The 15267-nt window shown below is 37.1% G+C and overlaps 1 protein-coding gene across 2 annotated transcripts in view; it reads right to left on the bottom strand.

Annotated features, from left to right (window-relative positions):
- Positions 1–9350: 9350 nt before the first annotated feature.
- The window catches only part of TAFA2 (TAFA chemokine like family member 2), a 541685-nt gene continuing 535768 nt past the window's right edge, over positions 9351–15267 (bottom strand). For both annotated transcript variants that reach the window (XM_066369326.1, XM_066369327.1), the window contains one exon: positions 9351–10639. In XM_066369326.1, the coding sequence (XP_066225423.1) occupies positions 10628–10639 (12 nt within the window). In that variant the 3' untranslated portion in view covers positions 9351–10627. The remainder of the gene's footprint in view (positions 10640–15267) is intronic.

The following is a 15267-nucleotide window of genomic DNA, read 5'->3' as shown; positions in this document are numbered from 1 at the left end:
AGTTAGAAAGGTTTAATTTAGACCACCCTGTGTGTTTACTATGGGTCTCTTGAGTTTGTAAGATCACTATAAAGGGCTCATCTGAACTTGTCAGGTTTAGTTTGTGGCCCCATCTTTATTTATTTAATTTTTGTTGTTGTTGTTCACAGTAATCTTATAACTACATCCAAATATTTAATATTTATCCACTTAATTGTATGGTGGAAATACTAATCAATAGAATTTAATAATTTAAACTTATGTATATGAGAAGGAGATTGCTGGGAAAGCTGGGGTAATGTCCCAGTAGAGCCCAAGCTTTACATTGATCAGGCGTCCCTAATTTGACTTCCCTGCACAGTGGGATACTCCTGCTTATCAGCAGGGCTGGCAGCCTCTTCTAGACTACTCTTGAGGCAGCTGTGAGGATGCTACTTATCAGTGCCAAGACCAATTGCCACCAGAGGCAAGACATTACTGACAAACAAGTTAGTTGCAAGAATCACACAGGCAGTTTATTACTCACAAATCCTTTTGGCGTGCCTGGGTACAGCTTAAGGAGGTCCTGTTGGTGTGCTCCCCTCAGCTGTCCTTGGTCACAGCAGCATGGAGACAGTTCAAGGTCAACATTGGAGTCTGGGTGACTAACTGCAGCTGGGGGCCCCTTGGCCTTAGTACCTTTTCTGGCCAACGCCTTCTAACAGGTGTCAATCTACAGGGTTATCATCTCAAACCACCTTTTGGAGAATTCCCAGCACAGAGCCCTTTTATGTTAATCTACTGAAATGTCACATCAAGCCATGTTTAAGGTGTTCCTAGGGAAGCTTCTTGTTTATGTTAACCTTCAGAGTTATGATATCAAGCCACTTCTTATCTGTATATAACTTCACACACACACACTGACTGGTCCCTGCAGGAAGGGCAGAGTCTGCCTATCGTATCTATATGCACTAGATTAACTCCTGTCCAAACGGCATAGTCTCCTTTACTTTCCTTAATTGCTTTTAATATTATATTCTAATTTATTTCTATATATCTTCCATATTTTTCTATATTTCTATATATTTAATTACTATAACATTATATTACTGTAACACAGCAGTTCACAACCTGTGAGTCACGACCCCGGTGGGGGTCGAACGACCAAAACACAGGGGTCGCCTAAAGCCATCGGAAAATACATATTTATTATACAATACATTTTTAAAATATGTATTTTCGATGGCTTTAGGTGACCCCTGTGTTTTGGTCATTCGACCCCCGCCGGGGTTGTGACCCACAGGTTGAGAACCGCTGCTGTAACAGGTAAAATGGAGGACTAGTTCAGCTTCAGAGACAAAACATGCATTTGTAGAAGCAGAGTATGTTCTAAGAACAACAAACAAGGACTTGAGTGGGACAGGATTAGTAGCACTGTATCGACACTGGGGGTATGAAGAAGTAGGTGGGGGCCAGAGAGTAGAATGTCATTTAGATTTGACACAGAATACAGGTTTCCTATGAGGATGACAGAGAGCCATTGAAGAATTTAGAGTTAACGTGTATCAAAATCACATTAGGACTGAATATATTAGTCAGATAAACAAGTAAAGTTTGTATTAAAGTTTATATTGTATTGAGTAAAACTATGATGAAGTCACCAATAGTGACTGAAAAAATGACCCCAATTATTTATTCTATCTTGTATCTAACCTTGCAAAGTGACTTTGCAGTAACTTTCACCAAGAGGTGGAGTCATTCACCACTCCTGCACATGAGCTAGCTTTGTGACTTGCTTTGACAACAGAATGTAGCCAAAGTGTGTCAGTTCTGACTCTGGCCTGTCCATCTTCATTCTCTTAAAGCCCTGCCTCTCTGCCATGAGAACAAGCCAAGTTTGTGGGGGACGAGACACCATTTGGTAGTAGCCCAATTGTTCCAATTTAGATCATCTTAGGTCAGCTTTCAGCCAGATACCCCAGACATATGTGAGAAAGTCCAGACAAATCCAGCACTGCCTGTCCAACCACAGCTACTGGCTGACTCAGATGTGAACCAGCCAAGCCCATTTAACCCTCCAGATAACCCATAGACTTAGGAGCAATAATTGAGAATTATTGTTTTATGTTGCTGTTTCTGGAATTGTGTATTACACAGCAGTGGGCAACTGAGACATCACACTATCAAACCCTCTCTTGGTGAAAGAACACAATAACAGAAAACCTCATTTTAAATTACAAATTGGTCTGTGGCCTCTGGCTCAGTGGATAGAGCATTGGCCCAGGATATGGATGCCCTGTGTTTGATTCTCAGTCAGGGCACATAGAAATGACCATCTGCTTCTCTCCCTTCTCCCTCCCCATTCTTTCCCTGTTCCCCTCCCACAGCCAGTGGCTTGATTGGTTCAAGCATTGGCCCTGGGCACTGAAGATAGCTCCATTGGAGCACATCACTGCTAAAAATAGCTTGGTACTCGAGCATCAGCTCCAGATGGGATTGCCAGGTGGATCCCGGTTGAAGCCTATGCCGGAGTCTGACTCACCATCTACCCTCCTCTCACTTAAGAAAAAGAAAAAAATACTAACTAAACATAAACTTTCATATGTTGAACATCAACTATGTGTTAAAGTTCTTCCTAGGTAACATACTCAGGTGTTACTGAGGTTCTTAATTATCAATATGGCCTACCCTCAACAAAACTGTGGGCTTGTTTTTGGACCACTGGCTCCCCATTTTACTTTCAACTGCCTCCCTCTCTCTCTCTGCTATGCAACCTCAGTGCTTTGTGGAATTTATTTGAAGAGTCTTAAGCTAATCATCAGGAGGGCTATCATTTGAAAAATAGGTAAAGCTTACTATTTAACTTTTTTTCACTGCATTTAACATAGTTCTTGGCACATAAAAGAAAAACAAAAATATTTGTTAATGAATTGATGGATCTCCCCTTAGCATTCTTTCCCTTGGCCTCACTTTTAAACTTCTACCTTCACCCTCTTTGTTTATTTCTCTCACAGAAGAGATGTTATTCTACTCACACTAACCTTTCTACTTAATATTCCCAACCCTACCTATTTCTTCTTCCTTCAGGATGTTAATTCATCTCTTCCTTTATAATTTTCTCATTCTGTGCTGACTCCATGAACTCATACTATTACCCTTTCTGTCCTCTCCTGTCAGAAAAAATATTTTTACTTAGCCTATCACTGTTACTCTTTTACTTACCTTATAGCTATTTGATTTTAGAAAATAATGATTTAAATATAATGCCTCTATATCTTTCTCTTCTATTTAACACATATACCAGCAGGCCCCAAACCCTTTTAGATCATATATATTATTTTCTATCAGCATGATTGTGCATAATTTCAGAACAAACAGAACTATGACATCTTTCATAACTGAGGAAACACCATTTAGTAAATATTTACTATGCAGTAGATACTATGCTAAGCACTTTACATACTCATTGATTATTCAAAACTCTCTTGTGCAGTATTTTCATTTTAAAAATAAGTATAACTGAGACTTAGTGAATTCTTCTCTTGTTTATCTATTTATGATCTTGGAATCATTAACTTTAGGAGTCCCAGTAGCCCCGGTACAAGTCAACACTGGGATTTAGTCCTGCTCACTCCTTATACATTACGAGGATACCCTTGCCTTCATCAATTTCTTTCTTTTTTTTCTCCTGCATTCTTTTTGTTTGTTTGTTTGTTTGTTTGTTTGTTTTTTTGTGTGTGTGTATTTTTCCGAAGCTGGAAACGGGGATAGACAGTCAGACAGACTCACGCATGCGCTCGACCAGGATCCACCCGGCACGCCCACCAGGGGACGACGCTCTGCCCACCAGGGGGCGATGCTCTGCCCCTCCGGGGCGTCGCTCTGTCGCAACCAGAGCCACTCCAGCGCCTGGGGCAGAGGCCAAGGAGCCATCCCCAGCGCCCGGGCCATCTTTGCTCCAATGGAGCCTCGGCTGCGGGAGGGGAAGAGAGAGACAGAGAGGAAGGAGAGGGGGAGGGGTGGAGAAGCAGATGGGCGCTTCTCCTGTGTGCCCTGGCCGGGAATCGAACCCGGGACTTCTGCACGCCAGGCCGACGCTCTACCACTGAGCCAACCGGCCAGGGCCTCTCCTGCATTCTTAACTGATTCTTTCTCTCTTCCTTGCAGCATATATAAGCATACTCTTATTTCCTTTCTATTAAGAAAAATGCACTTTTTTAATTCTGCATAACCGCTACTCCACTTTTCTTTTTAATTCCCCAATGAATGAAAAGTCTACCTGTACTTTTTCCATTTTCAAATCTCTCATGCAATCTTCAACCCACTGAAATCTCAGTTTTACAATAAGAACTTCACTGAAACTGCTCTTTTCAAGACCAACAATAATATCTCATTACAAATCAAATAAAAACTGTTCACTTCTTTCTGACATGATTTGAGAGTACTACTGGCACTTTAAACTCAATGTGCTTAAAAAATAATCTCATTGTCTCCACTTGCCAGTCAGTTTGCTTTTCATTCATGTTTTTATCTTACATTTAACTGAAGCTCTATTATCCCATCTTAGTAGATTAATACATTTCTGGAGCTCTCTTCCTCATCTCCCTTTCACTTATCCCATCTTTTTACCCAACTCCGGATTTTCACCTTGGGGAAACCCTTAATTGGTGGTTTTTTGAAACAAAATTTATTGATTGATTTGACAAAAAAGAGAGGGGGGGAGAGAGAGAGAAGGATTTGTTGTTCTATTTATTTATGCATTAATCAGTTGATTCTTATATGTTTCTTGACTGGTGATCAAACTTGAAACCTTGATATATGGAAGGACACTCTAACCAACTAAGCTACCCACCAGGGCTTACATAATTAGTGGTTTTTAACCCCAGATGCATTTTGAAATCACCTGGAGAACTTTTTTAAAAAACACTCATACCTAGACTCTAAGCCTAGATAATTAAGGGAATCTCAGAGGGTAGAATAGGGCCTGGATAATTTTTAGTATGTTCAAGTAATTTAAATTGCAACCAGGATTGATACCCATTGTTTCACATTCTCTTCAGTGTAATAGCCCAAACTAAGGTCCACATTAGCTTTCAATTGAATTATTTTAGTTCCCTCTAATTTTTCTTCAAGCTATCAGTCTTAGGACTTGCAGTCACATTCTTGCTAAAAACTGTAAAACACAACTTTGGACATGTATTGCCCTGTTCATATAACTTCTAGAATAAAGTTTAACCAATAGTTAAGACAATACATACTATTTAATAATTTTCAATATAATGAAGAAAATCACATATGAAAAAGGTCAAAACAAAAATAAAATGCTTGTAAGTCCTCTGTGTGCCCACTTTCTATTTGTCAGCATACTGCACATGTAGATATAGGGCACTCGAAACATCTACTGAACTAATTTGAAGGTCATTTTTTTTTAAAATAATTTTATTTTTTTAATGGGGTGACATCAATAAATCAGGATACATATATTCAAAGATAACAAGTCCAGGTTATCTTGTTGTTCAATTATGTTGCATACCCATCACCCAAAGTCAGATTGTCCTCTGTCACCTTCTATCTTGTTTTCTTTGTGCCCCTCCCCCTCCCCCTTTCCCTCTCCCTTTCCCCCCTCCCCCAAGTAACCACGACACTCTTATCAATGTCTCTTAGTTTCACTTTTATGTCCCACCTACGTATGAAATAATGCAGTTCCTGGTTTTTTTCTGATTTACTTATTTCGCTTCGTATCATGTTATCAAGATCCCACCATTTTGCTGTAAATGTTCCGATGTCATCATTTCTTACGGCTGAGTAGTATTCCATAGTGTGTATGTGCCACATCTTCTTTATCCAGTCATCTATTGATGGGCTTTTTGGTTGTTTCCATGTCCTGGCCACTGTGAACAATGCTGCAATAAACATGGGGCTGCATGTGTCTTTACGTATCAATGTTTCTGAGTTTTGGGGGTATATACCCAGTAGAGGGATTGCTGGGTCATAAGGTAGTTCTATTTGCAGTTTTTTGAGGAACCACCATACTTTCTTCCATAATGGTTGTACTACTTTACATTCCCACCAACAGTGGATGAGGGTTCCTTTGTCTCCACAGCCTCTCCAACATTTGCTATTACCTGTCTTACTAATAATAGCTAGTCGAACAGGTGTGAGGTGGTATCTCATTGCCGTTTTGATTTGCATTTCTCTAATAGCTAAAGAAGATGAGCATCTTTTCATATATCTGTTGGCCATTTGTATTTCTTCCTGGGAGAAGTGTCTGTTCATATCCTCTTCCCATTTTTTTATTGGATGGATTGTTTGTTTGTTGTTGAGTTTTATGAGTTCTTTGTATATTTTGGATATTAGGCCCTTATCTGAGCTGTTGTTTGAAAATATCATTTCCCATTTAGTTGGCTTTCTTTTTATTTTGTTATCAGTTTCTCTTGCTGAGCAAAACTTCTTAGTCTGATGTAGTCCCATTCATTAATTTTTGCCTTCACTTCTCTTGCCTGTGGAGTCAAATTCATAAAATGCTCTTTAAAACCCAGGTCCATGAGTTGAGTACCTATGTCTTCTTCTATGTACTTAATTGTTTCAGGTCTTATGTTTAGATCTTTGATCCATTTTGAGTTAATTTTAGTACAGGGGGACAAACTGTAGTCCAGTTTCATTCTTTTGCATGTGGCTTTCCACTTTTCCCAGCACCATTTATTGAAGAGGCTTTCTTTTCTCCATTGTGTGTTGTTGGCCCCTTTATCAAAAATTATTTGACTATATATATGTGGTTTTATTTCTGGACTTTCTATTCTGTTCCATTGGACTGAATGTCTATTTTTCTGCCAATACCATGCTGTTTTGATTTTCGTGGCCCTATAATAGAGTTTGAAGTCAGGTATTGTAATGCCCCCAGCTTCATTCTTTTTCTTTAGGATTGCTTTGGCTATTCGGGGTTTTTTATAGTTCCATATAAATCTGATGATTTTTTGCTCTATTTCTTTAAAAAATGTCATTGGAATTTTGATGGGAAATGCATTAAATTTGTATATTGCTTTGGGTAATATAGCCATCTTGATTATATTTATTCTTCCTAGCCAAGAACAAGGTATATTCTTCCATCTCATTATATCTTTTTCGATTTTCTGAAGGTCATTTTTAAGGCTAAACTTCCTCTAACTCCAAAATTCAATCTAGCCAGATATGCATGTAACTAGTAAAAATTTAATAATGGTCAATTAAGTGACAGAAAATTGTAATATCTACACTACTTTTTATAGTCTCACACAGTACAAGTCAGTGCAATAAAAAAGATACCTGCTACTTCTATCTTTTTTCAAAGCATTTTGTATACAAAACAAAAGAGAAGGAAAGGAAGGGAGAAAGGAAGACCAGGAGGAAAGGAAGGCTGACAGACAAACTCTCATCTTGATAAAAATAGTCATGTTCTATGAGTTCTCTGGGTAAAGGAGCAGGAGATAGCCAATATTTGCCTCCCAGCTTTTCAGTTGCTCTAGGCAAAGTATCTGCCATCGTTTTAATTCTCTCAATTTAACAGTGTCAAAATGAGGAAGGACTGGATGATGAAAAATGCTCTTTGATATCTTTGCAAAGATTATTCTTTCAGATTCATGTATTATCTATAAATTGAGAAAATTAAAACTTTTAAAAAGTCCCATTTAATCACTGCGCTATTAGCTAATGTGTATCGTCCAGTGCCACAATCCACCTATGTAGCATTGTATAGTGGCACAGGATTTGCCAATGCAAACAAAGAACAGGATCGAACTCAATCATAGCCACAGATTCTCTGTCTCCTCCTACCCACCCATTAAAGCTAATACCAAATTTAAAATCATATACGGCACTGTCTCGGTTACATATTGATCCAGGCTCTCATACTCATCCACATTATGGCATACTACAGTGGATGGGTACCAAGTGTCTAAAAAAGGATAAGATCTCACACACACACTGCATGTGAAAACTAGTGAAATCTGAATAAGGTTTTATTTCAGTTAATAGTATTACTGTACCAATACCAGACTCTTAGTGGACAATCCCATGGTGTTTAAGGTGTCATCACTGGAGGAGGATGGGAGAGGATGGGTACATGGGGTCCTCTGTGCTATTTCCGTAACTTCTTCCAAATCTTAAAACTATCAAATATTGGAACCTGTGTAAATGGCAAAATTTGCCAAGGATTTTTATTTTAAAAGATTGAAGAGGCCTGACTTGTGGTGGGGCAGTGGATAAAGCATTGACCTGGAATGCTGAGGTCGCCGGTTCAATACCCTGGGCTTGCCTGGTCAAGGCACATATGGGAGTTGAAGCTTCCTGCTCCTCCACCCTTTCTCTCTCTCTCTCTCTCTCTCTCTCTCTCTCTCTCTCTCTCTCACACACACACACACACACACACACATTCTCTCTCTCCTCTCTAAAATGAATAAATAAATTTAAAAAAAAGATTGAAGAATTTGTCAGTTTCCACAAGAATTCAGAAGTTTTCCTGGATTGTAAAAGAAATACTTTTAAAATAAAACACTAGATTACAGATTCTCCAAATGTAACTCATGAAAAAGAGTCCATTTTATATCGCAATTTTATTCATCTTTTATGAATAGTCACAACATTAATCTACTGGGGATAATCTATTTAGTATATTTAAAATTCCATTTATTTTTTCTATTGATATGCATGTATTACACATATATATATAATACAGATTTTTCAGTGTTGTTTTAAAGGACATAGTTTAATAAATGAGATGCATGGTCTATAATTTTAAACAAACCTAGGACAAATTTATAATTTCCAAAATAATACGGTTTTCTTCTTTATTCCAAAGAAATTAACAATATAATCAATGCAGAAACTCTAGTGCAACTGTTATTTCTGTCTTAGAGTTCATGCAGTACTGAACCTTTGCAATATCTACCTGGAGTCATCCAATTAGTTTTATGCATAATTCAAATGAAAGGAGGAAGTCATTTTACTGACTTGTAGGGCAATATACTCTAATTCAATGTCAAAAGCATATTTTACAAATTTAACAAATTTTAACACATTTAGTTGTTCTGCCAAGAAAAGATTATGGATAATGTATCAGTCTTTGAAAGTTGTTACCAACTAATAGACTGGAGGTCTCCAGGATGTCTCAGCCTCCATCACAGAAACCAACAATTACCTAATTGGCCATGTCAGTGAGTTTTAGATATACAAAAGATGCCCACACCTTCTCTAATATAATGGAACTTCTAATATGACAATTTCTGAAGTATCTTTCTATTAGTCTAACATGAGTAAAACACAAAAGTCCCTCCATTTCCATTCCTTCAAACTGTAGGTTTACACAATATTATTACAGAATGTCTTTGAGATTCCCATTCTTCTTTTCCCTCACATCATAAACAAAAAAGAAATATAGTAAAAATGATACATTCTATAATAACTTAGGAAAAAAGTTATACACATGTTTAAGGCCTTTAAATATTTATAAGACTTTCCTGTAGAACTGAAAACCACAAATGTTAAAATGACTAAAAAAATGTGGGCAAAAACTGATCTAAGAAATTGTTCCAATGGAACAACTATAAGCAAATCTTTAGAAATTTGAGACCAAGGAAAATGAACAATTTATTTTATCAACAGACTGAACAAATAGCATTCAAACAGTCATTTGAATCAAGCAAGAGACAGTCTACAAAAATGAGATAGAAAAGACAGTTAAAAAATATTAAAAGAAATGTAAGTGAATAACTTTCAGGCTAAGAAATCAAAAACCCACATGCATCCCTGGCAATTTTTTAAAATTGAAGGCGACCTAAATACTTGACTGCTCACTGCTGATTTCTGTGACAGAAAAAGGAAACATAAAAAGGAAAGAAAAAGCCCTCTTAAAGGAAAAACAGAAAGGAGAGTTCTCTAAAGGTACAAATAGTATATAATGAAAATGGTAATTCAGTCCTAACTACGACCTATTTAACCAACAGAGAGCTGCAGTAGCACGTTAGCCTTGGGAAAACATGTCAGCTAGTCTATACATTTGTATATGATTGATGTATTTGGGTAACTATTACTTGCCAACAATAATTATTATCAATGGATATATTTTTCCATTCCTTTAACAAAAGCAACTTTAAGATGTTAAAACATGTAGGCTTTCAAGTTCCAAGATTAGGATACAGATAAAATGATCTCAGTTCACTCCATGCCAGAGAAGTTTTCAAAGGAAATGTCACTAAAGCCATATACAGTCCCACTAGCCACTGAACACAGGACCTGACCCAGAAACACATCCATGACAGAAGGCCAGTGCACTTGGGAGACTTTCAGAAACAAATGCAGTCACATTTGGAGCCAAGAGCCCCAAAGGCAAGCGTCTCTGATAAACACAAGCTCTTCAAATGGTGCCTTCAAATTCTTTTAGCAAGTGCAATTTTACAAGTTGAACACAGTTCAAATCTGATGAACTCTTTATGACATAGAAGTTCATGTTCAACTTTTTAAAAGTCTTGCTTTTGAGAAGATGCTGATTACGAGCCAAGAAATCCCTTGGAAATAAGAGTCTGGAGTGCCTCTTCTGAACAGTATAAAAATCTTCCTTCAAGATCACCTTAGAAGTTAAGGTTCTATGCATGTGTTCACTGTAATCAACCTTGAGGACCACTTGATTTATTCTTAGTTAATGGGTTACCTACAAAGGAAGAAGAAAATATAATTATTTCATAAAACAGCTATAATCTTAAAGCTCAAAACACAATTAGTATTAGAAATTAATATTTAATTCAAAATGTTTGCTATATAAAATTGTTAATTTTTAAAAAAGCACCATATTCAGGTGCTTCCAGATTATAAGAAAAATACACCCATATTTTTCTCTATCATTTTCATAAAATTTTTAGATCCACTTGCACAATGATCTAAATGACTACAACTGTGACCAGGAAGACCTTAACTGATGATGCTACCTCTCCTATCCCTCTCAGACTTGAATGAGTCTGAAACCCCTATTCTTTGCACAGGCTTAGTGGACATAACTCAGAGACCATAAACACTTGTGTCAGGCCTCAGTGAAGAAAGACCTTTGTTCACAGGAATACAGTAAGACCACGTCTTCAAGAAAGCACATGGCAATGAGTTCCATAACATCCACTCTTGAAATATAATAGTTTAAAAATTGAGTATTTATTTGACTCAATTATATTTCAGAAAAAATAATTATTCATGAGGGTGTTTAGAGTTGCCTCACTGTTCTTTTCTAGCAATATTTATAACAAAAACAGAATTCTTAAAAATTATATTGAATTCTTTGGTTTTATTGCCTTAAATTCCCTTTCATAAAACACAAAAGGCTTTCCTTTGCTTTGTTTTGTTTTTAAATCAACTATGAAAGAGAAACATCAAACAAACAAACAAAAAATAAAGCTAGTTCTAGATTTTGTTCTGCCAGAGCTAGTCTCAAATTATATCACAAAATAAAGATGTAAAATTCAAAAACGTATTTTCTGCATGAAGGAGCCATCTTATCTGTGTTCCTTTGGGCAGCTCTCATTCCCAAGAAAGGGGCTTCTGCCTGTATATTCAAAACTTCTTACTTCTTACTCACACATCCACAGAGGAAGTCTGGGAGGAACTGAACTAAGGATGGACGGTTACACACACATACATAAAGGGCCCTGGCCTCTAGAAATTTTAGGAGCAGCGAAATCTTGGTAGAGCAGCAACTCATCAATTTGCCATTCAGTGGTCATTTTGCACAGGTTCCGTGAATGGCTTCCAGCTGAGTGTCAGGGTAAGAACTTGGGAAGGGACTAGGACTATTTCTATAAACATTATGTCACAAATTGCTAATGGAGGTAACTGATTATTGTGAAAAATATAAAAACTTTATTATGATAAAGTTCCTAGATAAACATTAATTTAACACATCTTTGACTTCCATTGGCTGAGAAAGATCTATGAGCCTCTGCTGAAAGTCTTTAGTAGAAAATATTATGAAGCATAATATAAGACCATATTTCTAAAACTCATGCTTGAAGTGATAGAAAAAGCATGGAAGTGACAGAGAGAGAGAGGGGAAGATTGCAAGAGAACCGATGGTTTAGATTCAGCAGCATAGGCAACTGGAGGGACATGGTACCATGACTCTGAAAGTCCACTTGAGTCATTTAAAGCTCAGTTTCTCAGTAACTTGTTGGTGAGTATGATAGATGCACTCTTACATTTTTATTCCAATCTAAGCATTTCCTTCTGCTGCTTTATATAAATCTGAGGAGTGATCATCTCAACTAATTATATATTAAACATTTGTTTTCAAACAACTTTAAAAACAGACATCCAAATTGACAGGACAATATCAAAGGCATTCTACAATAAACAGTTTTTTTTTTCTTCATCTTGGTAGAGAACACATATAAGTATATACATGAACATATAAACACATATAATTATACAACCCAGGAATATCATAAGCATATATTCTTATTATACTAAGTTTATATCAGCTAAATTAATTGCTAGAAAACCAAAACTTAAATCTGACTAAAAGAAATAATTGTTTAAATAAGCATGGATTGAAACCTTAAAATAAACAATTTTTCACACTCCAATTTTACAAAATATTCCTAGTTTAATTATTCTAAAAATATCCTTGCACATATTATGAGAAGAATAGTGCATAAGTTGTTTCTGATATTAGTTGAAAGCAGAGATTTGTTTTAGATTTGATTTCTGTAAATTATGTATTTGATTTTATCAGAAGACCATTTGGTTCAGCATTCTGGATTTAGGCCAGTGGCAGTAATACTATTCACACTGGATGTGTCATGTAACCTCTGGGACCCTCAAGTTTTCCACATGTACATAGGAGATAATCCTGTTAAATGCACAGGGGTGGTAAAGATAAAATATTATAATATTTATAAAAAAAACCTAGCCTTGAGGACTGAAGGACTATAAAAACAAAAGTTTTAGGGGTTTTGTTTTTTGTTTGTTTGGTTGGGGTTTTTTTATGTGAGAGGTGGGGAGTTAGTTAGGCAGACTCCTGCATACGCCCAGACTGGGATCCATCTGGCAACTTGTCTGAGGCCAGTGCTCAACTCAAGTACCAAGCTATTTTTAACACCTAAAGTGGATGTAGTCCAATGGAGCTATCCTCAGTGATGAGGGCCACACTTGAACCAATTGATTCACTGGCTGTGGTAGGGGAAGAGAGAGAGAAAGGGGAGAGGGAGGGGAGAAGAAACAGATGGTCGCCTCTCCTTGTGCCCTGACTGAGAATTGAACCTGGAATGTCCCTGCACTGGGCCAATGCTCTATCCACTGAGCCACCCAACAGGGACTAGGGTTTTTATTTTTTTAATTGCATAAATCTATAACAAGAAAGCTGGTAAGAGTAGAATGAAAGTGTAAACAAAAAACAAAGCTGAACTCTGTGTTACCCATCACCTACTTTGCCAATTTAGAGAGAAATGAGGACAGAGTGGATACAAGGTGTGTCTTTATTAGGAAAAATGGTAGCCCTGAGAAAGCAAGGGGATTCTGCCCACAAAGCTGACTTCACATTCTCTTGGTGCTGGAGGTTTTCATAGGGTTCAGGGGTAAAAGGAAAAAAAGACAAACGTCCATGCCGTTAGTCACATAACACTGCACAAGAGCTGGGGGTTCAGTTGTAGGAATGTCTCCTCTGCAAATCCTACTGATGTAGCACAGATCTAATCAGCATGGTCCTATCTGGTGTCCTTGGTAAATCTTCAAGATAGTGTGTGTGTGGTGGGGGGGTGTCTCCCAGGAACAGTTGGCACCTGGTGCCTCTGAATTTACTGTGAAAAGGCTCCCTGTTTTCTTAGGATACAAAGTAAAGGTAAAGATTGGTGAACTAAGTTTCTAATTAAGGTATAGGCCTTGACTTTTCACAGAAAACCCTGTGGCTAGGCTTTTATAAACAACAATTGTGATTTAAACTCTCCTAATTGTCAAGTCCCCTTCCCCAATGTAAACTTTTCTTGACTTTCCTGCAAAGGTAAACTTTTTGCTACATTTCAAAGTAAAGGACAGGGAGCCATTAGAAAGGAAAAGCAAGCAGATTAACTATTTCCTAACCCTTTCATATCTCCTATTCATTACAACTAAAAGTTACTATTACAAAATCCAAATTTCTAACTTTTGGTCTCCCCTATCACATTTGTATATTTCTCTATTCATTATTGACGTTTCCTCTGATACTGCTTTTCTTTGAGTTTTCTTGAACCTCATTCAGTTTTCCAGTCATCATAAAATTGTGAAATCACCATCAAATTTACATGGCATCAATGTAAATTTATATCATATTAGCTTAATTAACAATATATTTTCTTCTTCAGTATGGTCATTAAAATCTTATTAAGAGGAACAATTGAATAATATTTACATGCCTGTGAATGTAAAATGAATCACATACACAAAACAGAAGGCAATGCATTATGAACATAACAAATCAATTTTATGTTTCAAAGAGTTAAATTTTCACTGAGATAACCATATTGTTAGGGGAACATTTACTTTTGGACTAGCATACATTCTTTTTTAAACAATTGGAAGACAAGATATGTATAGCACTATTTCTGAAAGGGGGTGGCAGGTTTAAATGCAGGGCATGTCCAATCTTTTGAATACAGCTCCTTAATAATGTTGCAACTAGGCACCATTTCCAACTAACAGTCCAATAAATAAGTTTGACATATTTGAGAAAGATAAAGGGAAGAATAGAATACCTTTATAATTCTAACTGCTGATTTGAATGCACTTCTTCTTGCTTGCAATATAATTGCTGCTTCACTGCAAATGTATTTTTTTAATGTAGCTTTTACAAGTACATGAATTAAGCTCTTCACTTTTTGTGTACTAAATTTGCAATTAAGACATAATTACTCTGCAGTAACAGGTTTTCTCATTTAAGCTGGGGAAATTTCTGCCATTGAGTTGGCCATAAATGTACATGAATGCACTTGTCCTATCTTAAAGCACCCTATACAGTGAGGTATTACAAAATGAGAGACACCTGTCCATCTGGGATAATCATTAAAGAGCAAGCTGACCAGACAGGTTTTTTTCTCCCATTGACTTGAGAGGGAGAGAGGGGAAGAGAGAGACAGACAGAGATGGGAGGGGGGTAGGGAATGGGAGGCGGGAGAGAGAGAAAGAGAAAGCATCAATTTCTTGTTCCACTTAGTTTTCCATTTAGCTGTGCACTCACTGATGGCTTTTCAAATGTGCCCTGACTAGGGATCGAACTTGCAAATTTGGTGTGCCAGGACAACATTTTATCTACTGAGCCACTGGCCA

Source organism: Saccopteryx leptura, chromosome 2, assembly GCF_036850995.1.
Source record: "Saccopteryx leptura isolate mSacLep1 chromosome 2, mSacLep1_pri_phased_curated, whole genome shotgun sequence".
NCBI lineage: Eukaryota > Metazoa > Chordata > Mammalia > Chiroptera > Emballonuridae > Saccopteryx > Saccopteryx leptura.
Note: the sequence above shows the minus strand (reverse complement) of the source record. Positions and strands in the feature narration are given on the sequence as shown.